Here is a 23898-nt window from a genome sequence, read left to right as displayed (position 1 = left end):
CACGGACGGCTGAAGCGACTTAGCACGCATGAAGCACCAGGCCAGAGGGTGTCACAGCCACGCCCTCTCCCCTCCCAGCCCCACACTCGGAGGAGGCTTGAGTGCCTGAGAATAAGTCCACAGGAACGGGGGCTAAACGCTTTCTCATTAGCCTGTTTCTCTATTTGCAGTCAGAGCGGCCCAGAACGTCACACACTAGAACACGCTCAGGAGGACCACCGGCTGGCAAACAGTGCCATCCAGATCACGATGACAACCACTCAACCGACAATGAAAAACACACCTGGAAGAAGACGGGGGAAATCTTTCAGATGAACCCCAGGACAGTGGCGCCCCACCCCTGTGCCTCGGAGAGGTACTGCACTGGAGGCGCAAGAGCAGAGATGAGACGGCCCCGGAAAGGTGGGAGCAGCCTTGCTGGCCACAAGCTCATGGTTCATCCCAAGTGACTGACGTGACGGTGTGACAAGCCTTGCAAAGAATAAGGACCCATACGTAAGGCCTCTTGACGAGGATCTGGGATGGGAGGAAGATGGGAGGCATGCCAGGGAAGGTGCCCGTCTGGACAGCCCTCGACACAGAGCCTTGTAAAGAGGTCTTTACTCCAGGGTGTTGAAAAGATGAGTCCCGGGGCCTCTAGTGACCAGAGACTGGCCAACTGTAAAGTCACCCCCAGCAGGGAGAAGAAAAGATCAGGTCAAGTACACTGGAGGAGGGAGACTCGTTGACTGTAAGCAGAGGCCAGAGGGGTCCAGGAGATCCTGAGAAAGTTCTGGAGTCAGTCCTTTGGGTCAGGACCTGCCTGAGAAGCAGCTGGGCACACGGGGAACCCTAAAGCTTCTTCCTGGCTCTGTGGCCACAAGAAAGGGCAGATAGCACCTTGCTCCATCATCCCAGAGATGGCAGCACTTCCCGAGGTCCTCCAGGCACGACGGCAGTGTAATGATGAAACACTACCACGAGACGCAGCCCCCCAGGAAGACCCACCGCCCCCTTCCAATCCGCGATGCTCCTGCTGTCTGAGCTCCCCTCCCTGCCACTCCCCCCCAAATTCTCTGTGGCTGCAGGGCCTGCTCCTTCTGCGGCCTGGACCCACCCACACCTCGGCAGAGGACCAGGCCCAGCGGAGCCCAGGTGCCCAGGCTTACCTTGGTGTCCATCTTCCAGGTGATCTCCCGGATGCTCTGGAACCACTCAAACAGCTCCTCCACGCTGTCCGTGGCAAACTCTACCGGAGGGTCGCCCTGCTTCTTGGGCTCCAAGATAAAGACGAAAGGCTTCTGGTTCTTCCCATGTGGGGCTTTTACTTTGGGAAAAGGATAACAAAAGTCCTGATCAGCCTGACAGAAGACCAAGATGACCAAACTTCTAGTTCCCAGGCCACTTCTCTTATGACCCCAAGCTGACCATCACTGTGGATGTTGGGGTTGACTGGGATGTCTACCTTGGATCAGGTAGTGGTGTGGGTCTTAACGCGTGTCTTAAATGTGAATGTGACCCTATCTGGGAATGGGGGTCTGCGCAGACGTACAGAAGGACCTCAGGAGGTCATCCCTGCCTTCCAGGAGGACCCTAAACCTGAGAACCAGCATCCTCATCACAGGAAGGAGAGGAAAAGGGAGCCCGAGACACCGGGGAGTCAGCTGGCCATCGAAGATGGAGGCAGAGACTGCAGCAACGGGCGTGGGGCACGCATGGCCAGCAGCCCTGAGAGGCTAGGCATGGAGTCGGTTCTCTCTGCAGAGAAAGTACGTTCCAGAAAGAGAAAATGATGGCTACAAGAGGAAAAACTAAAATCTCTGGGCTCATCTGCCAGGCAGTGCTCTAAGCAGAACACATCCCACTGTATCTTATTTCATCCTCATCACAGTTTTTTGGGGTGCTACTCCCGTTCTGCCCATCTCACGGGGGAGACAACAGAGACTTGTTGAAGTAGAGAAGCCCACGGAAGGTCGCAAAGCTGGCAGCGGCCAAAGCTGAGGCTCCACTCAGACCTGACTACCCTCCCCTGAGCCACAGGCCTGCACTCTGAAGATGCAGCCCAGGGTGATACGAAGGGCGACAGAGGGGAGAACAGCGCTCTGAATGCCCTAGATCCAGTGGGGCTGCTCAGTCCTGTCCGGCTCTTTGTGACCCCGTGGACTGTAGCCTGCCAGGCTCCTCTGTCCATGGAATTCTCCAGGCAAGAATACTGGAGTGGGTTGCCGTTTCCTTCTCCAGGGGACCTTCCCGAGCCAGGGATCGAACCTGAGTCTCCCACATTGCAGGCAGACAATCATCTGAGCCACCAGGGAAGCCCTGGATCCAGCCCATCCCATAACTCGCAGCGGAACCTCGGGCAGCTCCTGTGGTCACTACGGGGCTTGCTTTTCTCATCCATTAACAGGAGTAAGAGTCCTTCTCCCACTTGCTGAGGCTAATGGACTGAAGGGCTGCGGTGGGCTGGCGTCGGGGTAGGACGAGCAGAGGACATGGAAGCTGGCTCTGGAAACCTAAGCAGCCCCAGAGAAGCAAGCTGCTCCAGCTTCTTGCCCAGAAAGCCTCTCCTCACTGCCCCCTTCCATCTTAAAAGGCCCCAGAAGCAGCGCAGATCACACCCCTGCCACCACGGGCCCATTGAGGCTGTGGGCTCCCTCCTGCCCCAGGCTCCAAGGGCAGAGGCCAGGCTTCCTGACGTCCAGCTGAACTGAAGGAAGCTGCAGCCTTGGGGGCCGGGGGGGGTGAGTTGACAGGCGCAGGGTCTCACAGGGCCTGAGAGGTGGAGCTGGGCTGAGAGCCAGACACCCCCAACTCCACACTCCACTGCACGGATGTCTCAGCTCCTCCAAGAGAAGCCCAGGGAACCCAGGCGGGCCCCTGAAATAAGGAAGACGGTGCTGGGAGTAACAGCAGCCCACATCCGTCTGGCACTTGTTGTGTACGCACCAGAATGTTTTCACACTTTACAGATGCTAATAGCGTAACAATTTATGAGACATAAGATGAAGTCACTGACCAGCCAGGCCCAGTACTCAGCTTCAGTACCCGAGCTGAGGCTAGAAAGCCCCACCCCCTGCCCGGGGCAGTACAAAAGGGAGGCTCGGGGGCAGGGCGGGGACCTGGGTGGAAATCCAGGCTGAGACCACATGTGCACATACCAACATTATAGATGTTGAGATTCAGGATTCCTCTGCAAAGGGACCCTAAGGGATTGTCTTCAATAATCTGTGAAGAAACAAGACATAACTCACGTTCGTCTTAACGGGAATAATAAAAAGATAACCAGTTTCCAAAGCACACCGTTTAGCAGAGACACTGCCTGTGGAACTGTTTAAAATGCATTTTCATTACAGGCTACGTCCATGGGGAGAGAGCTAAATAATGAAGCCTGTTGCTGATGGGGACCCAGCGGCGAGTAGGTGCCGGCAGGTTCAGCATTTCATTTCCCAACCTGTAAAAACGTGCCTTGTGCAGTCTAGAGCAGGTTTCGAAGTGTTTCCGCAGATCTGGTGTCAAAAAAACACCGTAGACCCTTTCTTCTGACATTACTATGAAATGGGACTGGCCTCCTTTTCCAGCCCAGCTCAAGAACCTTCTGTGGCTCCCTGTGTCCTACAGAACCATCACCTAAGCTCTGCAGTCTGGCCTCCAGGCTTTCTGCTCCGTCTGCCAGCTCTTCCTTCCACTGCACATTTTCCATCCTGGAGGCCAGATGAGATGGGAGTATCTTGGTCTCTGGAAAGTTGGTAGAACTGTGTATCTGCCCATTGCATCGACCACCCCCACCCTCCATCAGGCTAATGCTGACTGTGGGTAAAGGGCAATGTGGTTCAGACACAGCTGGGAGGATCATGTCTCTGCCTCAGGCCAAGAACAGTTTCTACCACCACACCTTGGCTCAGGCCATACCTCCCACCTGGAATTCCCTCCTGCAGGTCTCTCGCTGTTGAACTCTAACTTGACTTTTAACGCTCAAAGGTCCCTTCCTCCATGCAGCCTTCCCTGACTGCCCAACTCTCTTAGAAGAAAGTCCAAGATTTCAGCCTCAGTGCACTGCTGTCACCTTGAAAATACCTGCTCTTCAAGCTTTCTGAGCAAGAGGCAATGAGGAGTAGAAACCAGGTTTGCAACGTCACCAGGAGAGCTTCCCCTCACCCAACATGTGGGCAAGCTTGATTACTCACACCGAACACGTTCTGAACAACTGGCTGGCCAAGCTAAAAGTGTTTCATCTGCAAGTCGGTTTAAGCAAAGGACAAATTCCCTGTCTGGCCGTTTTCACTCTGGAGGGAATCCTCCTGCATATGCAAAGCCTTCCAGCCCAGCACAACCTGATTTAAACCTGACTGTCTGGTCAAGTGACTTTCACCCACAACTCAGTGCTGATTTCCCCATCACTCTGCTGTCCCTGGTCTGGAGCTCAGGGCAACGCGTGCAAAAATGTGTTCACGGAGCCCCCAGAACAGGATCGGTGGGTCCCTCCCTGCTACGAACGATGGAGACTCACTTGCTTATCCGCCTCCTCCCCTTCCATTGGTGAAATGTCCTCGACGTAATTGGACGGGAAGTACTGCTGGATTTTGGTTCCATAGTCTCCTTTCCACCTACAGAAACACAGAAGGCATTGTCAGGAAGCCTGGGCTGAGCAGTGTTAACCCTCATCACTGCTCGCTAGCTCCCTGCTGCTGGGGGCGGGAGGGAGGCAGCCAGTGACTGGGTGACCAGGGGAGGGGGTCATCAGCTGTGGTCCTCTGCTGTTTCCACCAGCAGTGGCTGCTGGGGCTCACCCTTCCCTGACCGTGATCCTAGTGTTTGGTCAGAGCCACCAAGTTCAAAGTTTCAGTGCTTTAAGTGGGCATCAGATACTGTACAAGACAAAAGCTTGGCTCTGGCGGAGGCCCAACCCCTTCAGGGACGGCTGTGAATTTAGAGACGGGGGTGGGGGTAAGGAAGGGTCTGCCGTCAGATGGTCTGGACTTGAGTCCCAGCTCTACCACCAACTGCACCGGTGCCCTGAGCCTCAGACCCTCCATCTGGTGCGGGGGTGGTCCCCGCATCCCCCTCTGAGGACCTTACTGGGACCATAGGAGTTAACATCGTCTTGCGTTCACACATGAAGCGCTCCATAGTGCTAATTCTTGTTATTCAGCTAAAACTGCGCCCCCACCCCTGACCTTCCCACCTTGGTAGCAACACTAATAACATGAGACATTATAGACCTCTGTACGTGTCTTGACTCAAGCAAACTGGCCGCACTCCAAGATGCCCGCAAGTCTGATGCCTGGATTGGATCCTCCTCCGAGCCCTCCCATGGCCCACTTTCTGCAGTCAGGGGGCTCCTTCCAGAATGCACCTCTGACCCACCACACCGAGGCCTTCAAAATCAAGCCTAGACTGTGTAGCTTGGCCATCATAATGCTCTAACCCAGGGACCTCAACTCCTGCCTGTCTCTGCCTTGAACCTGATATTCATTCCAGACCATCTGTGGCCCACTCCCCACATGGCCCTGCCTTACTCTCTACCTTCTATGCCATAGTCCATGCCCTCTAAAGCCACCTAACAATGTAAGACTCAGCCGCAGTCTTCCTCTTCCAGGGAGCCTTCCCTGACTGCCACCAGGCTGAGAGCTCTTCCTCTGTACTCCCTGGGATCTTTCCCCCAGCTGTCAAAGCAGTCCACACCTTACATTAACCTACAGTTACCCATCAGTTTCCCTTCTACATGCGAACTTCCTCAGTCTTAATCAAATCTACACTTGGGGGCACTTCACACATTACTAACTGGAAACATATTAACTCCACAGGCATGAGTTTCTGCAAAAATCTCCTGGTCAATAATGTGTTAACAAATGTTTGCTGACCTGAATAAGCAGAGAGGACTGATTGTCCCATGGCCTGGTGGAAACAGAATTGCCAGCTGTGAGGCCATTTCACATTCTCTTTTCAACCTTCATTTCTCCAGACCCATCTCCAGCAAAGTCTGGCTGAATGGGAAACGGTATGGACCATGTGCCCAGAACTGGGTAGTTTATACCTGCGGTCCAAGTGTAATTATTAACTATGCATTCCCTTCACTCTCAAATGGATCCCAGTTTAAACAAAAATGATTTGGTCCTCTAATCTGGAAGGATGCAAAAAAAATGTGGTCTGAGGCAGGCATCCCACTAGGTGGCAATCTTGACAGCAGGGAGAGAATAAACAATGAGGGCACCTCAGAAGGGCCTATGGCTTACCCTCAGTCCCTCGCTAACAGCACTTACTTCAGTCTCTTAACCCATCTTGAGACAAAATCCTCTGCAGATCCAGGTAAGCAATGGGTTTGGAAAGAGGGTGCTCTCCAAATTAAAAGAAAAAAAAAAAACTTGGTAAACCTCTGGATCTAGCACATGAGTGCGTAGAGTGTGGCCTCTTGAGTCAGAAGGCCTAGCTTCAAATCTCAGGCTGCTATGTGACCCTGGACAAGTTCCTGCTTCACTGTGCCTCAAGTGTCCTCATCTGTAAAATGCAGGGAAGAAGAGAAGCAACCTTACAGGGTCACTGTGTCGATCCCATGAATGATTTCAAATGAAGTCCTTAAGACAGTGCTGACACTGCTCCTTTTAAGTTGCTATTCAGATTTCTAGTCAGGACCGGCTATCTTCCGAGAGGAAGAAGCACCAATTTTGTGAGGTGCCTGAGTCTCTGCAAGGGCTCGTAGTTATGAACAATCCTTACTGCTCTAAGATAGGAACCATCCCATGAAACCACCTGCTGAGGGAACCTATGGGTGGGCAGAGAATTCTTCTCCCTGGGTGAAAAAAGGGGGGAAGAGAGAACTCAACTGTCACACACTCCGGTGCCTTTGGCCTGAAAATGCACCTCTTTATTCCACGATGGGGCCACTATGCAGGGCACGGGACTATGCAATAGCACAAGAATTTGAATTTAAAACGCACAGGCTTGCATAATGGGAACAGCCTGTGGTGTTCAGTAGCTGCAATTTGGAAAGCCTCATTCACTGCGTCTACTCATTGCCCATGGGATTCTCCAGGCATGAGTACTGGAGTGGGTTGCCATGCCCTCCTCCACAGTATCTTCCCAATCCAGGGATGGAACCCACCACATCTTTTATGACTCCTGTGTTAGAGGCAGGTTCTTTACCACTAGCACCACCTGGGAAGCCCACATAAAGTAGAGATAATCACACTCATAATCCTGCAGGGCTGTAACAAGAATTTGCTTAGATAATGTACGAAAGCAATTAGCATAGTGCTTGCCACACAGTAAGACCTCAATAAATGGTAGCTGCTATTACAATTAAGATAATACATAGTATGACATATATTAATAAATGACATCATCATAATTGCTATTGCTGTTTACCCACTTTTGCAAATAGAGCATATATTGGTCACCTTCCCAGAGAAAGTATGACACGTCAAAGCCAGGCCAGAACAGGAGATATGGGGGTCAGGGTTCAGCCAGCACTTGAGTCTCACTGCTAGAGAGGGACAGGTCGAGGGGCCCAGCTTCCCTCAGCCTTACCAGCCCCCGGGCTCCTTGGAGACGTTGTGGATGAGGGCACCACGGCAGAAGCTCAGCTCATCGCTCTGCTTGGCTCTGTAATCATACAGAGCTTTCACGGTTCTCTGAGGCTTTCAAGGAAAACAAAAAGGTAAAGGGTTAGGCCAGGCAACAGAACAGGGAGGCAGCTGCACTTTCTGGCACATTTGATTCTTCTCAAAACAGAGGGCGGCTTTAGTCCAGGGTTATGGCGCCATCTGGTGGCAAAGGACTTGCATTGCCAGGGAGCCACAAGTTCAATTCAGTTCAGTCAGCCTCAGCATCAGTCCTTCCAATGAACACCCAGGACTCATCTCCTTTAGGATGGATCCGACCAGGATCTCCTTGCAGTCCAAGGGACTCTCAAGAGTCTTCTCCAACACCTCAGTTCAAAAGCATCAATTTTTTGGCGCTCAGCTTTATTCACAGTCCAACTCTCACATCCATACATGACCGCTGGAAAAACCATAGCCTTGACTAGACAGACCTTTGTTGGCAAAGTAATGTCTCTGCTTTTTAATATGCTATCTAGGTTGGTCATAACTTTCCTTCAGGAACGCCTAAATCAGAGCCTAGGTTTTTCCAGTAGTCGTGTACAGATGTCAGAGTTGGCCCACAAAGAAGGCTGAGCACCGAAGAATTGATGCTTTCGAACTGTGGTGCCGGATAAGACTTGAGAGTCCCCTGGACTGCAATGACATCAAACCAGTCCATCCTAAAGGAAATCGACCCTGAATAATCACTGGGAGGACTGATGCTGAAGCTGAAGCTCCAATACTTTGGCCACCTGATGCAAAAAGCAGACTCTATTGGAAAAGACCCTGATGCTGGGAAAGATTGAAGGCAGGAAGAGAAGGGGACGACAGAGGATGAGATGGTTGGATGGCATCACTGACTCAACGGACATGACTTTGAGCAAACTCCGGGAGATGGTGAAGGACAGGCCAGCCTGGGATGATGCAGTCCATGGGTCGCAAAAAGTCAGCCACAACTGAGCATCTGAATAGCAAAAGGCACCTCAGAGTAAGCCGGTATTTCCTCAACAAAGGAAGGACATGCCTTTGAGGAACCACGCCCACCACCTCTGAAGTTCTCACTACCCATGTTCACCAGCTCGCTCAGCAGTTCAAGCTCAACACCGTTTCTGGCGGCCCCCGAGCCTCACCAGCATTTTTACCGGGGACGCCCTGACATGCCCTAGGATGCTGGCATTCTGCAGTGCCCGAGGTGCTCCTCCATGAAAGCACCAAGTGCGGCCTCGCACGGGCAGAAACAGGACAGAACCGAGTGCAGAGCGCCTCCTCCGCGATTTGCTGCTGGGCAAGCACAAACCCATAGCAAAATGAGCACCCACACAGCAAGCAGACGCTTAACAGGAAAACCTCCGAAACTGCTTACAACTGCCAACCTGCTTACATCAGCAGCATCCCCTCCTCCGACACAAGGAAGTGGGAATGGGGGTTTTCACAAGGAATCCGTAAAACTGCTCCTCAAGAGCACGGGGCTCAGAAGTCAGACATGTGGTTCCAATCCTCTGTTTGCCCCTTCTGTCTGTTTTCCCATCTATGAAATAGGGATTGAAACACTGCATACTTCACAGGGTCATTGAGACTATTACGTGAGATAATACACGCAAGGATAAAAATGACAACAGTGAGCATTTCTTAAGTTCTTACTACAGTCAAAGCCCTGTTTTAGACCTTTTATCTACAGTATCTCCTCTAATCCTCACTATCCTAACAGGCAGGGAGTAGTGACGGTATCCCATTTTACAGACGAGGAAATAGAGGTCCAGAGAGATGAAGCATCCTTGGCCAAAGTCAACCACCTGGCAAGTGGCTGAGGAGAGAAAGACTCCATTAATGTGAGTTACCACCATAGTCTGTGATGCTTACAGTGTGGGTTCTGTAAGCTTTGCCATGGGAACTCCAACCAGAGCTTTTGAACTTGACTCCTCAACCTTCAAACAGAGCCAGCTCGTCTGTGTATCCTGCTTCAAGGGCAGACCGGACAAGTTGTATCTTTCCCCATGAAACTCTACAGGTCACTGCCAGACTCCAAGGCCACGAGGAAGGTACAGCCAGGGGCAGAGGGGGTGCCACATGATGGCATCTACGAGGAGTAAGTCTCCAGCCTGAGGGATGGCAGGAGAGGTCCTCATGTCAGGTCCCTCGTGAACTAGAGAAATGAGTCACCCATCGTGTGACCAAGCAAGCATGTGTCACCGCAGTGGCTACAAGCGCATGTCTGGGAGCATCCAAATCCTAGCTCCACACTTACATCAACCATTCAACTACTATGTACCTCAGTTGTCTCATCTGTACAATGGGCACAAAAATGGCACCTAATGCCTGGGGCTGTTAGAGGTAATGAGCCATCAGGTGCTTAGCTCAATGCTCGCTATGCAGTCATCAATATGTGCTACCTGTCAATACTGACCTCATCACTCCAGTTCTAAGAACTCACCCAAAGGACATAAAGAGAAAGACACAAAACCTCACAGGTAAAGAAATCATTTTAGTGTTAACGAGAAGAGCTCAGCCTAGAGATAACTCAAATGGCCATTGATGGAGACACAGCTAAAGGGCCCAGTTACCTAGAATATTGTACAGCATAAACAATATTCTATTTTTAAGTTACAATTCTACTCCAGGTTCAGTTCAGTTGCTCAGTCATGTCTAACTCTTTGCCACCCCATGGACTGCAACACGCTAGGCTTCCCTGTCCAGGTAACGCATCAAAAGGGCGTGGCTCAACAAAAAATGGTCATTATGTAGATCAGCAGTGAAGAAACTCACTCGTGGCCAAGCGGCAGGTGAATGAAGAATAGAAATGGCAGGTGCTGGGGTGGGGCTGTAAAACATATCTCCCCGTGGACAAGGATCAGCGGGGACGCAACACCCACAGGTGCAGATGGCTACCTCGTCAGGATGGTGAGACCAGGCCAGACGGTTTTCTCTGCTTTTAAAGTGTTTCCCTTTTCATTGTTACATCATTTTTCAATCACAAGAAGAATAACTGTATTTTGAGACACTCGCCACGGTCTAGCAGCTTGTACTCAAACTCCGCATACAATAGTGTTTTACTAGGCTCACTGGGTATAGGAAGACTTCCTCTACATACCTTGGTATAGTTACCAGGGTTTAATAATGGGGAGATTTCACATCAAACATCCAGATTACTGGCTTGTCTTGAGAAATCAGAAGACCCCGCCTGGTCTCTGAAATGGCAGCTGCTCACGGGGGTGGCTGCTCTCGAGATGGGTGTGTCCTCGGTTTACCATGATCTCCACCATCCCCCGACATCTGCCTGACATGAGGCCGTGTCATTCTCATAAGCAAAGCATCTGTCAGTTCTAATAAATGCATTTTTTTTTCTATTTGGCTAAGTCCCCTAATGCACTTCACACCCGGTTCCATGCACCCACAATTTTTCAAGACTTCACTGCTTGCTGAAAGGGATTTGCATTGGCCAAGGAGTTATAAGTTTAAAAGAAAATCTCCGGATTGCTACAGAGGCCACCAGCAGGGTGTCCCTTCCCAAGCGAGAACTGTACACTAATCACAGACAGGACGGCCCCACCAAATGGAAAATTCGGCTGCATTGCTCCTCTGCAGGCTCCAGCTGAATTTAAGATGAAACCGGGAGCTTCAGGCTAACAGTAAAATCCAGCCCTACCTGCGTGAAGTGACTCAGCAGCCAGGGTGGGAATACGAGATAGCGTGCGCACGGCAGAGGGGTCGCTGAACCAAGTGGAATTTATAAACACCACAGGCTCAGTCAGTGAGCAAGGAACATCTGAAAAGACTTTTAATTAGAAGCTGTTGGGCCCAAAGGTGGTTCATCAAACTTCAGAATTTTAGCAAGGCTTGGTCACATTTGGATGAAATTCTATTAACCTCTTCCCTGAAACTAGATGTCACATTGTCAATCGTCATTTCTTCTCCTCTCCAAAAATTGTTTGGCCAAGTTTTTCAAAACGTTCCCTTGCCCTGTTTTAACTGGGGGATAGACTCTACGTCAATCTGTTTGTTGTTATTTAATCACTAAGTTGTGTCCAGCTCTTCTGCAACCCCATGGCTGTGGCCTGACAGGCTCCTCTGTCTATGGTACTGTCCAGGCTAGAATACTGGAGTGGGTTGCCATTTCCTTCTCCAGGGGATCTTCCTGATCCAGGGACTGAACCCGCATCTCCTGCATTGGCAGGCGATTTCTTTACCACTGAACTACCAGAGAAGACCCATGTCAGTCTAGTGAGTAGGTAATAGTGTGAATCAGAAGTTTGCACTATACCATTGAAGGGTTGATTTCACTGGGATCCACATACATCCTGCTGACGTCATAGAGGGAGTTTATATCTCTTTCCTGAAAAAGAAGAGAAAAATAAATGGAATCATTCAAGCTCCTGGGACAGCCCTAACTTAGAACAAGGATTCTAGGCATCCTCATGGTTTCCTGCCCTCTAGCAGAAGAGCTGAAACCTCAGTTTGTTCACTTTGTGGGTAGAACCAGTAAGAAGCTATTAAGAAGTTCCCCCAAACTTGGAAATCTTACCCCAGAATTAGAGAGAGGCCCCTATGCAGGCCTACCCCATGCCAGGTGCCATCCTCCTTTGTCAAAACACAAGATCTGAGATGCGCTGGTGTCCTGGAGCAAGCTCACCACTCTTCCTGACACACGTTCAATGTCGGCAGCTTGAAACTGGCCACCGCGGGAGTACTCACATCGCAGAAACTGGCAAATGCCACAAAGCAGGGCTTCTCTCCACAGAGCGGGCAGTAAACCGTCACCAGCACACGCTGGAGACCCCTCCTGCCCTTCCCCAGCCCCCATGGGCTGCACCCCCACCCCACACTGCAGTCCTGTGCCTGCCTGCCCCCCACCTGGAGCCCGCCTCCCTCACAGCTCCCCAGCCGCTCCGCCCCCGGCTGCCTTCCCACCCTCTGCAGGAGGCCCGCTCCCAACTCCCTGGCCCCAGTCTGATGCAGGGTCCACCCCACAGCGCCCCATCCTGTTCTTGTCTTCACTGTAACTCACCCTGCCCAGGAGCATCATATCTATGTGACTGTGTCACCCACTCCCCTTTCTAGAACCTGAAGGTCCCAAGGGCTCACGGTGTTCCACCGTGCTCTCCCCGCATCCAGACACACGGTTCCTGACACGTGGCTGGTGCACAGTCAATCTCTTTTCAATAAAGTACTGAATCTTGGATAGGAACTGGGACACGGTAATCAGACTGGCTCCCTTCACTGCTCAGAACCCCCCAGTGGGGACTTCCCTGGTGGTCCGAATATCACTTCCACTGCACGGGCTGCAGGTTCAATCCCTGGTCAGGGAACTAAGATACTGTGTGCTTGCATGGCATGGACCAAAAAAAGAAAAGAACAACTATCTGATAGCTCAGAATAAAAGCCCCTGTGTATGGCCCCACTCCACACAGTTCCGTCCTTATTTAGTTCTGCCCCAACCCTGGACCACTTAGACCCAGCCATGCCAGCTTCTCCTCTTTGCCCCCATGCATGCTCTCACCTCAGGACCTTTGCACTGACTGTTCTTTCCTCCTCCTCAAGCTGCAGGCTGTCTCCTCCACCTCCCAGCGTGTCTGCCCACGTCTCCTCGTCAGCAACCCCTCCTGAGCACCCCCGAGAACTGCAGCCCCTTCCCCATCATCTACCCACTTAGCCACCTGTCTCAGTGTTGTTCTCTGGAGCACTTATCATCCTACCAGCTGACACGTGCTCTGAGAGTTCTTCATCTCGTGTGTCGTCTGTCTCCCCCACACTAGACTGTGAGACCACGGGGCACTGTCTGCGTCCACTCTGCAGCTCTGGACCCAGAGCCGTGCGGGGTGCACGTACGTGCTCGATAAAGCTGAATGAACCAACAGGTGAACCGTAACCTCAGGCGGGATACCCCACCGCGTCCCGGGCGGGTCAGCCACCCACCATGTTGTAGCGCTCCAGGAGCTCGGGGGTCACGGGGTAGCGCAGTTTCATCTTCCGGTAGAGCGCGTGCTTCTCGTAGTAGCTGACCAGCTCCACGAGGCTCTCGAAGTAGGCGGAGGTGCCCAGCACAAAGTGCCGGCCGTCTCGGTTGATGCGACAGTGCTTCACCTTGCCCCTGGCCCTGGGAAGAGACCACGGGGCTGACATCCCGCAGCCGGGTGACGGCCACACGAGCCCACCAATGGCAAACAGCCGGGTCACCCATCCTGGGGCACCAGACAGACCGACGTGGCAGGACTTCCCTGGGGCCCCGGTGGGTAAGCGCCACACTTCCAACTCGAGGGGCACAGGTTTGATCCCTGGTCAGGCAACCAGGATCACACATGCCATGCGTTGAGGTCAAAAGAGTATCTGAAGGGCCTTCCCTGGTAGCTCAGCGACTAAGACTCTGCACTCCCGATGCAGATACCCTGAGTTCAATCCCTGGTCCAGGAACTAGATCCCACATGCTGCAACTAAGACTTGGCAAAGCTAAATAAACGAATAAATACTTTTGTAAGTATCTGAAAAAATACTAATTAATTTTAAAATAAATAAATAAAAATAAATAGGTGAAGCCTTGAAGGCAGCCCAGTGTCCAGAACATCACTTGGGAACTCAACCCTTGGAACCCAGTGTTCTACTACCATCACCAAGAACACGCAGGGAAACCCTGCAAATGGGGAGATGGAGGGACCGTTTGATGAACGGGGTCTGACCCTCCCTCACACTGCTTTTGGTGGAAATTGGAGGACGCAGGTGTCTCGGGGTAGAATTAACACCGAGAACCACAGCCCTGAGACGGCTGGTCCACACGGCCTCCCCACTGGCGGGCAGCGGCGGCTGGGAGGAGACCAGGGCTCCATCACCACCCGTCTGGGTTGCTAGTGCTGCTGGGGTGCAAACTCCAACTCCACTGCTAACGGGCTGCCGCTTTTCAGCAGGTCGTTCCATCGCCCTGTGCCTCAGTTTCCTCCTCCGAAAAGTAGGGGTATGGGTCACGCTCACCCCACAGAGTTGTGGGAAGGTTAAACGAATCAACGTAAAACATGTTACTCTCGGGAACACAGACCAGTGGCTGGCATGCTGAAAGCACACAGTATTAGCGCAGCCTGCTTCTGCTCTCCTTATTACTGTTACTGTCTCCATCGTAGCTGACACTCTGGACAGAGGACCCTGGGTCCAGCGTCCACCTGCAGTTCCCCCTTTCTTTTCCCACCTGCCCTTCCCAGGCGCCTCTGCAGAGTGAGAAGTGGCTGCAGTCCAGGGACTTACCTGAAGGTGATGGCGTAGGAGTCGGTACCTTCCCGCTTCCGGATCAGGAAGGCCCCGTCCCGGGGGACCCGCATCAGCATGTCCTCCGCTTCTCCGCGGCTCAGCCCGTCGTAGTACCACCTGCAGCACAGGCCAGGGAAATGGCCAGGGGAGAGGCCGCTGAGATGCAGCGGAGGAGGATGTGGTGGGTCCCCGGGAGGCCTGAAGTACAAGCCTGGAGCCCACCACGGAAATTACACAGCAGGCCTCCCCATCCAAAATCCCTTCTAGAGACGGCGACTGTGAAAACGATCACCCAGACACAGCTCAGGTGAAGTATTCCTGTGGGGAGTCTGCTTGGAGCACGAGAGAATAAATCAACTTAAATCTATAACCCCCCCCGACCACTGACCCAAGCATCAGAGTGACACAGCCACTGCAGTGTCTCAGAAACTCAGAGGCAGAAAACACACACAATGGGGTTTTAGAGAGGTTGGGGGTTAATTTCAAAGATGCAAAATAGCAAATTTTAAGGCCATACACTTGAATACAGACAAGAAAAGTAAAACTCAAAGTTGTCACAGCTCTATGGCTTCCTCAGAAAGGTGCACTTGAGCAGGCTTCTGATTAAACATTACTCTTTTCTTTTCAGAACTAGTTAACCCTTTGCAAGGCCTAACCGATATTCTCTTTACAATCATTTATTTATTTTTTTTTGCTTTCAGACCAACAGGAATGAGCTCTGACAAGTAGAACGGTAACATCGGGTCAGAATTAGTCTCTGAAAAATCAAAGCCCAAGAACTCGGGACTCTGAAGACAAAGCAGAAGAAAGGATGGGAGGGGCGGAGGGAGAGGAAGGAGGAACAGGCAGCTGGCATCTGGACAGCGGCCGCCCGGGGGGGACTTAAAGAGACCCTGGTGGGCCCAGGCGAGGAGCCTCGTGGGAGCGCGGGCCCCAGCCCACCCACAAGGCTGGCATTTCCGACTCACGCCCCCAGAGCAGGGGCACACGTACGGCTTGGACTCGTGCGGGTTGGGGTTGGGCACGGGGTCGGTCAGCCGGAGCTCGAACTCGGCGCAGCGCAGGTGTGTCTCGCGGTAGTGCTGGATGAGGGCGTAGATGCTGGTGAACATGAGGTTGTCAGTCAGATAGTACTTCATGGTCCCGCCCTCCATGGTGGAGCGGATCCGGCAGTGCTGCACGCGGCCCGACCGCCTGCGGGGAGAGGGACCACGTCAGAGTCAGCCCGGAGGGCTCCTCTTGCACCCGGGCCAGAGCTGCAGCCGCAGCCCCCCGGGGTGGACGCTGTGTGTGGCCGCACAGGCCTCCCTCTGCTCTTTGAACCCACCAGGGCTTCCATACAAGCTACTCCTTCAGCCTGGATTCCAGAACATTCTACCTACTTCCTCTGCCTGCTCTCCCCTTTACCTACATAACTGGTCCTCTGGAGCCAGACAGCCTGGGTTCCAATCCTGACTCTGCCACTGATGAGCTAAGTGACCTTGAACAAGTGACTTGTCCTCTCTGAGCCTCCCTATTACGATCCTAGTGGTCCAACAAGGACAATGGCAGTATCCGCCCCACAGAGATCTCCTGAGGATGGAACAGGATCACACACACACACAGAACATGCCTGGAATGCTGCCTGGTACGTGGTAAACATCTTACAGGTGTTAGCTCTCACTATTAATTGTCTGTTGTTAATATTAGAACTTTTATCCCTCAGGTCTCAATTTAAGCACCACTTCTTTCAGGAAGTCTTCCCTGATTTTTCTCCCAACATCACACCAGATCCCGCTCTGACATTCATAACATCCTGCATTTTTTCCATTGCACTTGTCACAACTAGAATTATGTATTATTTGCATGATTCCTTTTTCACTGTCCATCTCCATTCTCAGACTCTTAATTTCCAAGAGGACAGGGACTGTGTCTGCCTGGTCACTGCTAAATCACTGTGCCTAGCACTGAGCAAGTACCCCCAAAATAAGTATCTTTCAATGAATAGGTGTAGATAAGCTCACTATAGCCTCACCACGGTTCTGTAAGTTTACTTTACAATATTTAATACTGCACTAAAATATCACTAATGTTGATGACTATGTTTTGGGGGCCTCACTCAACCCAAGTCTTGCCTCCCAAAACTCACTAAATGAAGTCTGGGTTTCTAGCCCATGCGTGCATGCTAAGCCACTTCAGTCGTGTCCAACTCTTTGCGACCCTATGGACTGCAGCCTGCCAGGCTCCTCTGTCCATGGAATTTCCCAGGCAAGAGTACTAGAGTGGGTAGCCATTCCCTTCTCCAGGGGATCTTCCCGGCCCAGGGATCCAACCCGTGTCTCCTGTGGCGCCTGCATTGCAGGCGGATTCTTTACCGCTGAGTAACCAGGGAAGCCTCGGTTTCTAGCCCAGCCCCACCCAAGTTCAGCCTAAGCTGGAACCACTTGCCACGTGGCCCCTTGAGCCCACCAGCTGTGGGGAGAAGGTGGGCATGGCCGGACAGAGGGGCATTACCAGAAGGACAGGGTGTAGTCGTTGGGGAAGGTCTCACTCTCCCGCACCAAGAAGGTCCCATCCTTGCCCCCTGTCTCGGCGCAGTATTCCTGAAGCAGCTTCTCAGCACTTGTCCTCTTCTCCACCTTCTTGTGGAACCACTTCTCCCCAAAATGTAGCTCCGTGGGGGGTATATCCTGGGCCACAAAGAGAGGAGAGGCTTCTGAAAACCAGGGCCAGCATCACCAGACCGGTCCATCTGTGCACGCCGCTTCAGGGGACTGGGTAACAGACCAAGGATGACCTCAGCTGGCCTTCACCCCAGGAGGTCTGGGAAGCCAGCCTCCACTGCTCTCCCCCCACCAGACACCTACTCCTGACAGCCCCCATTCACGGTGGCCTCCTGAGTCATGGCCCAGGACAGCCTCAACTCTATTGTACAGGAAGCCTGAAAGCTACAATACCCTGGGGACTGCACTCAAGAACCACACCAAGGATGATCAGCAGCCCAGGGGCAGAGGGCAGGAAAGCCAGGAACTAAGTTAGTGGGTAGGGCTGAACAGAGCACCCAATTGTCCTCATCCTCTTCTATCAAGGCCAATCAAGCCTTTCAGAGAGCAGGAAAGACTCTTAAGCCTCATTGGCTAAGCACATGGGCCAGCCAACCAATCAGAGAAAAGTCAGGCAAGCCTTGGTACCCAAAGAGGCAGCTCCATGGATGGGCTCAGCATGTCCAGGCCTGCTGGCCACAGGATGAGAGCAGTATAGGAGGTCTCCACCTACCAGCGGCAGCTCCTCTTCCACAGTCTGTTCAATGTCATCGCTGAAGGACAGCTTGGCATCAGCAATGGCACAGTAGTGCCGAGTCCATTTCTACAAAGTAAGATCAGCATTAGGTCTCCCCCAAAATCTCTGCTGCATCAACTCTGAGGCCCAAGGCTCCTGCCTGGCATCACCCCGGGGACTTGCCTTTCCCATTTTTGTAGCTGTTTATGGTGGTTTCACTGAATTCAACCCCCTGTGAGACGTTTCCTTTAGAACACCTATTACTCTGGGGTTCTTTCAGCATTTTGAGGGCTTCTTTATTCAGCACGCCTAAAAGCAGACACAACGCAGCACCATGCTCGTCTGATTTGAAGCCTCTGAAGAATGATGGGGTTGTTTTCTCTGTGTGTGCCTCCATGGCTGTCTTTTTCTATTTCATCTACCTTTTAAAACTTTCACAATTTCTCAGCCAGTCTGTCTAGAGACCATTTCTTCAACATTTAAATATGACTTAATTCTTTATTTAACCATTTTTAAGGTTTATTTCTAGGCTATAAGAACAGACATGTAAAAAATACTCAAATATTTGCAGAAAAACAAATATTACATATATATGTAAAATCTGTAATAATCACTTTGCTTTACACCTGAAACTAACATAACACTGTACATCAATTATATACTTCAATCAATCATTTGATCAATACTCAAATGGATTGCCATGTCAGGTTAAGGGATATGAGAAGTGGCATTAACATTCAAAATGCCTCATTCTTATCAAAACACAATGTTTCTTTGGGAATTCCCAGGCAGTCCAGTGGTTAGGACTCTGTGCTTCCATGCAGGGGACCTGGGTTCAAACCCTGGTGGGGGAACTGAGATCCTGCAAGCCATGTGGCACAGAAAATAATAATAATAATGTTCCCAGTGGAACTGTCTCAGGTTGGAGGACACTAAGGAGTTAGGACAACTAATTGCATTATTGCATCCTTTGGACCAGAAAAAGGACATCAGTGGACAGACTGGAATAAGGCCCATAAATTAGTCCGTAGTGATATAGCTAGGTTTCCACTTCCTGGTTGTGACAATTACACTCTGGTTACAGAGGATGTTTTTATTTGGGAAACTGGGTGAAGGATGTATGAGGAGTATGTGTATGTGCCTGCATTTCTGCGTGAGAATCTATAGTATGTTACACTGAATATAAAATTATTTCAAAATAAAACATAAAGCCAGAGAAAAACACGGTTTGCTAACAATGAGCCGTTCGCTTAGAACAAGCTGAGCGTAGGATGGGAATGGCCTCAGTGCTGCCGGCTCTGAGCGGGCGTGAGAAGCCGCACCTGGTCGATGGGGTCCCACATGTGCAGCTCGCCCTGCTGCTTGTGCTCGTCCTTCTTGTCCTCCATGTTCACGTCCACGTCGCCTCGGGGGCCCAGCTTCTTATGCTGAGGGGAGAACACACAGAGCCGTCTCCCTGAGACCCAGAGTGAGGATCGCGGAGCCAGCAAGCCCTCCTCCCCGTCGGCCCAGCACCCACCCACACCGTTCTGCCTCAGGGCCTTTGCACTGCCGGTTCTCTCTGCCCGGCTTCTCTCTCACCACCTTCAGCTCGGCACGCTGCATCACCTCCCCAGAGGAGCGTCCCTTGTCTGTGTGACATGAAATTGCCCACATGCCCCTTTCCCGTCCCTGTCACTCTTTGGCCCTGTGTGTAGCTACGTATCTGTCTTCAGTCCTCCCTGGTGGAATATAAGCCCCATGAGGGCAGGGACATTGTTTTGTTCCCTGTTGAATCTCCTGAGCCAGCTGAGCAGATAGTGATTGCTCAGTAAATATTCAGTGAATCAACGACGTGCCCACGTTCTCCAGCACACAGAGGGAAAGGCAAGGCCACAGTGCATCTGTGGGCACACTGGGGACGTAGGCTGAGAAGACCTGGGTGCAAACAGCCCCACTGCTGCTTTATCAGCTGTGTGACCCGGGGCAGGTGGCCATGCTCCTCTGAAACCTTTGTGTCCATCGACAAGACCAAGAAGACGACTATGAAGACATCCCCCCAGGCAAGTGCTGACCACCCACACCACACACACCAGCCTTGGGCAGCTGTGGCCTGGCGGAGGGGACTCAGGATGGGGAGTCAGACCCAGGCGTGAATTCAGGACCCATTGCCTTCCTCACTGGGGGGCCTTGGCCGCATGACAATCTGCCTCAGTAACTTCCCCTGTGAAATGGGGGTGACAGAGCCCCTGCTGGGTCCCGGAAGGCAGTGGGCAAGCAGGATACATGGCGTGGCACGACATAAGTGTCCCATTTGAACAGCCCTGAGTGACATCTTTGGCAGGAACTGTGTAGCCTCCGCTGGGTCAACCTCTGCACCTGTGTCCTCCCCTGTCAAGGGGGCTGGGGACCCGGGTGACCCGTCCTGCAGGGCTGTCATGAGGCTGAAGACCACTTCTGAGTGTGAACCCAGTCCCACATGCAGCACTTGCTGACGGGGTCACAGATGCTATTTCCACCCCCTTTCCCTGAAATTGACAGCAGTGAGCCACGAGCGGGCACAGGGCTGCTCCTGAAGGGGCGTGTGCTACCCCACACCGGGAAATGGGAGCCAAGAAATCCCTGGGGACATGCAGAGAGCTGTCCTAATGGACACAGAGGGACATTACGGAGAAAGGCAACCAGGCCCCCCAAAGAATCACTGACCAAACCTGAGAAGCTGTGGACCCTCCCCGGCCAAGCCCCCTCTGCCCCTCGTCCTGCCAGAATGCTAGAAGCTTCCCTGGACAACTTAGGGAAATCTACCTCAAAATCTCAGCCAATTCCTCCGAATACGCTGCTGCTCTGACCCAAGGGCACACTGGGGTCCCCCCCTCCAGATGGGCCTCGGCCGAAGACCCCTCACTGCTCCACTCTCCTCTGCTTAGAGGCTGGTCTCCCCCCAAGCCCATGTCCTCCCGACACGTGGGCCTGTCCCACTGACGTCCTGCCTGCCTACCAGGCATCCCTCGCCCTGGATCCACCGTGTTCCCCTTTCTGCGAGCCGGATCTCCATGTGCCTGCAACCCAGCATCGACTGCACAAGGACAGTGCCCCAAGGCAGCCTTGGCCAGTTCTGGGCCATGGACCCCACCTCTGACGTCTGGGGAAGAGTACAGATCCTTTCCTCAGAACAACATTCATGATGCATAAAATTACAAGAGAAATCAATGATACTGAAATACAACTATTAAGACAGTAAATAAAAATCCTTGTAACATACTAATAGACATGCCTCTTTATTAACACCTCACATAAGATCTAGAGGCAGATCTAATAACCATCATAATTTCAAAGTTGTGATGAGCACACATTAGTTTGAGATATTTGCAACAACTGCAAATGTGATGTGAAAATATCCATGATTGCTGCTGGTGACAAAGCCCTAGGTGGCTTGTTGCCAATATTCATGATGAAGGAGATGTTACATTTTGCTTACATGTTAACAAAGAGGCAACATTTTTGCCCCAAGTTCACATGCCACCATCGCCTCCCCCCGAATTCTACCTGTGGACTCCTGGGGGCTCTGCAGGACCTCATCACCTGAAAACCCCTTCCCTGGGAGAGCACAGAACAAGGGGAGTGGGTCCGGGTCCCTGGACAACCTTGTGGACCAGAGTCCACTCTCCTGCACATTGGGCTTGAACCGACATTCTTTAAGCCGCTGTCCATCTGGTCTCTTGACCCAAATGTCACCCTCTCCACGGTGCTCATGGCTGCCACTCATCCCCCCGATAGCACCCAGCTTGCCACCCCCACCACCCCCGGTGCACACAGTCCTTTGGGGGCAGCTGTCCATCTCCAGTCCACCTCCCGAGCTACCCTGGGAGCTCCCGAGGGCACGAATGGAGCCTGGGTCTCACTGGGACAACCCCAGCACATCGCGAGGGCCTGACAGAGAGGAACATGGTGACAAGCTGCCAAGAAACGGACGAGAGACACTGAGTGAATGCGTTCGGGGCACTGCTGTGGGGCAGGGTAGTCCCGCGCACTCTGCACACACTCTTTCGCACTTATACTTGAGGCGCACTGACGGTGTGGGTTCTGTCGTGAGCCCCCAGACAGTGAGCCCCCAGAGGTACTGGGAGGTTAAGCAACCTTGCCCAGGTCAGGAGTGGAGTGAGCGAGGAGAACGGCGAGCCAGGACCCCGGCCCCCGCGCGCGTGACGCCCCGAGCCGCTACCTTGATGATGATCTTCCCACGCAGCTGGCTGGGCGACGGCAGCTGGTCGGCACTGGCCTCCTTGGGTTTAGTCAGCAGCAGGTCTCCAAGCACCTCCTTGAACACCCGGGCCATGTGGCGTTGCTGCTCCACACAGCAGTGCTCCTCGATGGACAGGATCACGGGGAAGCTGTGGGCGGGCGGGTGGCAGGGGTCAGTGGGGTGGGCGCTGGCCACCCGCACAGGGCTCCCCAGCCTCCTCCAGGCTCTGCAAGCAGGACCTGACCTGCACTCTCGGCCTGGAGGGGTGGCGACACTCAGTCAAGGTTTGTCGGCAGTGCCTTTGGTCAAGATGGAGCCCAGCGGGTGAGATGGGGGTGTGTGTTGGGGGAAAGGGGTGTCGTGTCTATATGGGGTGTGTGGGGGTGGGGAGTATGTCTGTGTGTCTATGTGGAGTGTCTAGGGAGTGGGGAGTCTGCGTGTGTCTATGTGGGGTGTGTGGGGGGTAGGGAGTATGTGTGTGTGTGTGTGTGTCTATGTGGGGTGTGCAGGGGGGTGGGGAGTATGTCTGTGTGTCTATGTGGAGTGTCTGGGGGATGGGGAGTATGTGTATGTATGTGTGTCTGTGTGGGGCGTGTCTGGGAGGTGAGGAGTGTGTGTGTGAGTATGTGTCTATAAGGGGCATGACTGGGAGGTGGGGAGTGTGTGTATGTCTGTGTGTGTCTGTCTGTCTGTGTGGGGTAACTGGGAGGTGGGGAATGTATGCGTGTGTGTGTGTCTATGTGGGGTGTGTCAGGGGGTAGGGAATGTGTGTGTGTCCATGCAGGGTGTGCAGAGGGGTGGGGAGTATGTCTGTGTGTCTGTCCACCCAACCCCAGCGGCCTTCCCCTTGAAGGCGAACCACCAGGAGACCAGCCGCCGACCTGGAGGTGACAAAGGCATGGTCTTTGATGGCCTGCACGACGTCGTCGAACTTGATCTTTGTGGTCCGCGTCCAGCCGTGGTAGATGATGGGCTTGCCGTCGGGCCCATCCCAGCAGTCCACTGCGGGCAGAAGCAGGCACCCTGAGCTCCCGCCTGTCCCCCTCCATGGCCACGCTGCCCGGGTGATGGCCATGCCCCGGCCCCTGCCCCAGCGCCAGCTCCACCACCCGGACACCGGGCCAGACCCGGCCAGCCCCGGGCCACCAGCCTGAGGACACGCGTCACCTGCGTGCACATTACAGGAAGACTGGGTGGCCTAATTAAAGGTCCCTTTGTAATGCCACACGTCCGTCCCAAAGACACTAGTTCAAATTTTTTTAACAGAGATTTATCGTGCGTTTTAGCTTCTGATGTGACTTGTCTAAACCCTGGCTTGCTTTCTCTGCTAGAGGGAACATTACAGAGCAGTGAGAGATTTATTTTTCAAGATTCATGGTTACGTAGAAGGTGAACAGTCTCTATATTTTTAACCCCCAGAGGAGACAGGAGCTGAGAGTGTCTAACTAAATTTTTTTCACATTTGCTTTTTCCCTAAGAGAGAAAAAGGCATAAATGAGGCAGCACTCTACTCTGTAAGAGGAACTGCCATTAAGGTCTGATACCTGATGAATGTTTCTGATTGAGCTGGGGCCTACATCAGCGCCTTGTGCCTTTCCCAGCCTGGCACACCCAGGAGCCTCTGGCATGCGTCAG

The 23898-nt window shown here is 52.7% G+C and overlaps 1 protein-coding gene across 1 annotated transcript in view; it reads right to left on the bottom strand.

The window, feature by feature from the left end:
* Positions 1-23898, bottom strand: part of PLCG2 (phospholipase C gamma 2) — a 154284-nt gene that overhangs the window by 30672 nt on the left and 99714 nt on the right. Inside the window, exons 13-25 of the mRNA XM_065925092.1 lie at positions 23145-23265; positions 22243-22411; positions 19364-19468; positions 18039-18128; positions 17277-17452; positions 15777-15977; positions 14781-14900; positions 13467-13647; positions 11815-11886; positions 7504-7613; positions 4487-4583; positions 3138-3204; positions 1149-1306 (exon numbers count right to left, since the gene is read on the bottom strand). Of these exons, the coding sequence (XP_065781164.1) occupies positions 1149-1306; positions 3138-3204; positions 4487-4583; positions 7504-7613; positions 11815-11886; positions 13467-13647; positions 14781-14900; positions 15777-15977; positions 17277-17452; positions 18039-18128; positions 19364-19468; positions 22243-22411; positions 23145-23265 (1667 nt within the window). The remainder of the gene's footprint in view (positions 1-1148; positions 1307-3137; positions 3205-4486; positions 4584-7503; positions 7614-11814; positions 11887-13466; positions 13648-14780; positions 14901-15776; positions 15978-17276; positions 17453-18038; positions 18129-19363; positions 19469-22242; positions 22412-23144; positions 23266-23898) is intronic.

The sequence above is a fragment of the Muntiacus reevesi genome, chromosome 2 (genome assembly GCF_963930625.1).
Source record: "Muntiacus reevesi chromosome 2, mMunRee1.1, whole genome shotgun sequence".
Classification (NCBI taxonomy): Eukaryota; Metazoa; Chordata; class Mammalia; order Artiodactyla; family Cervidae; genus Muntiacus; species Muntiacus reevesi.
Note: the sequence above shows the minus strand (reverse complement) of the source record. Positions and strands in the feature narration are given on the sequence as shown.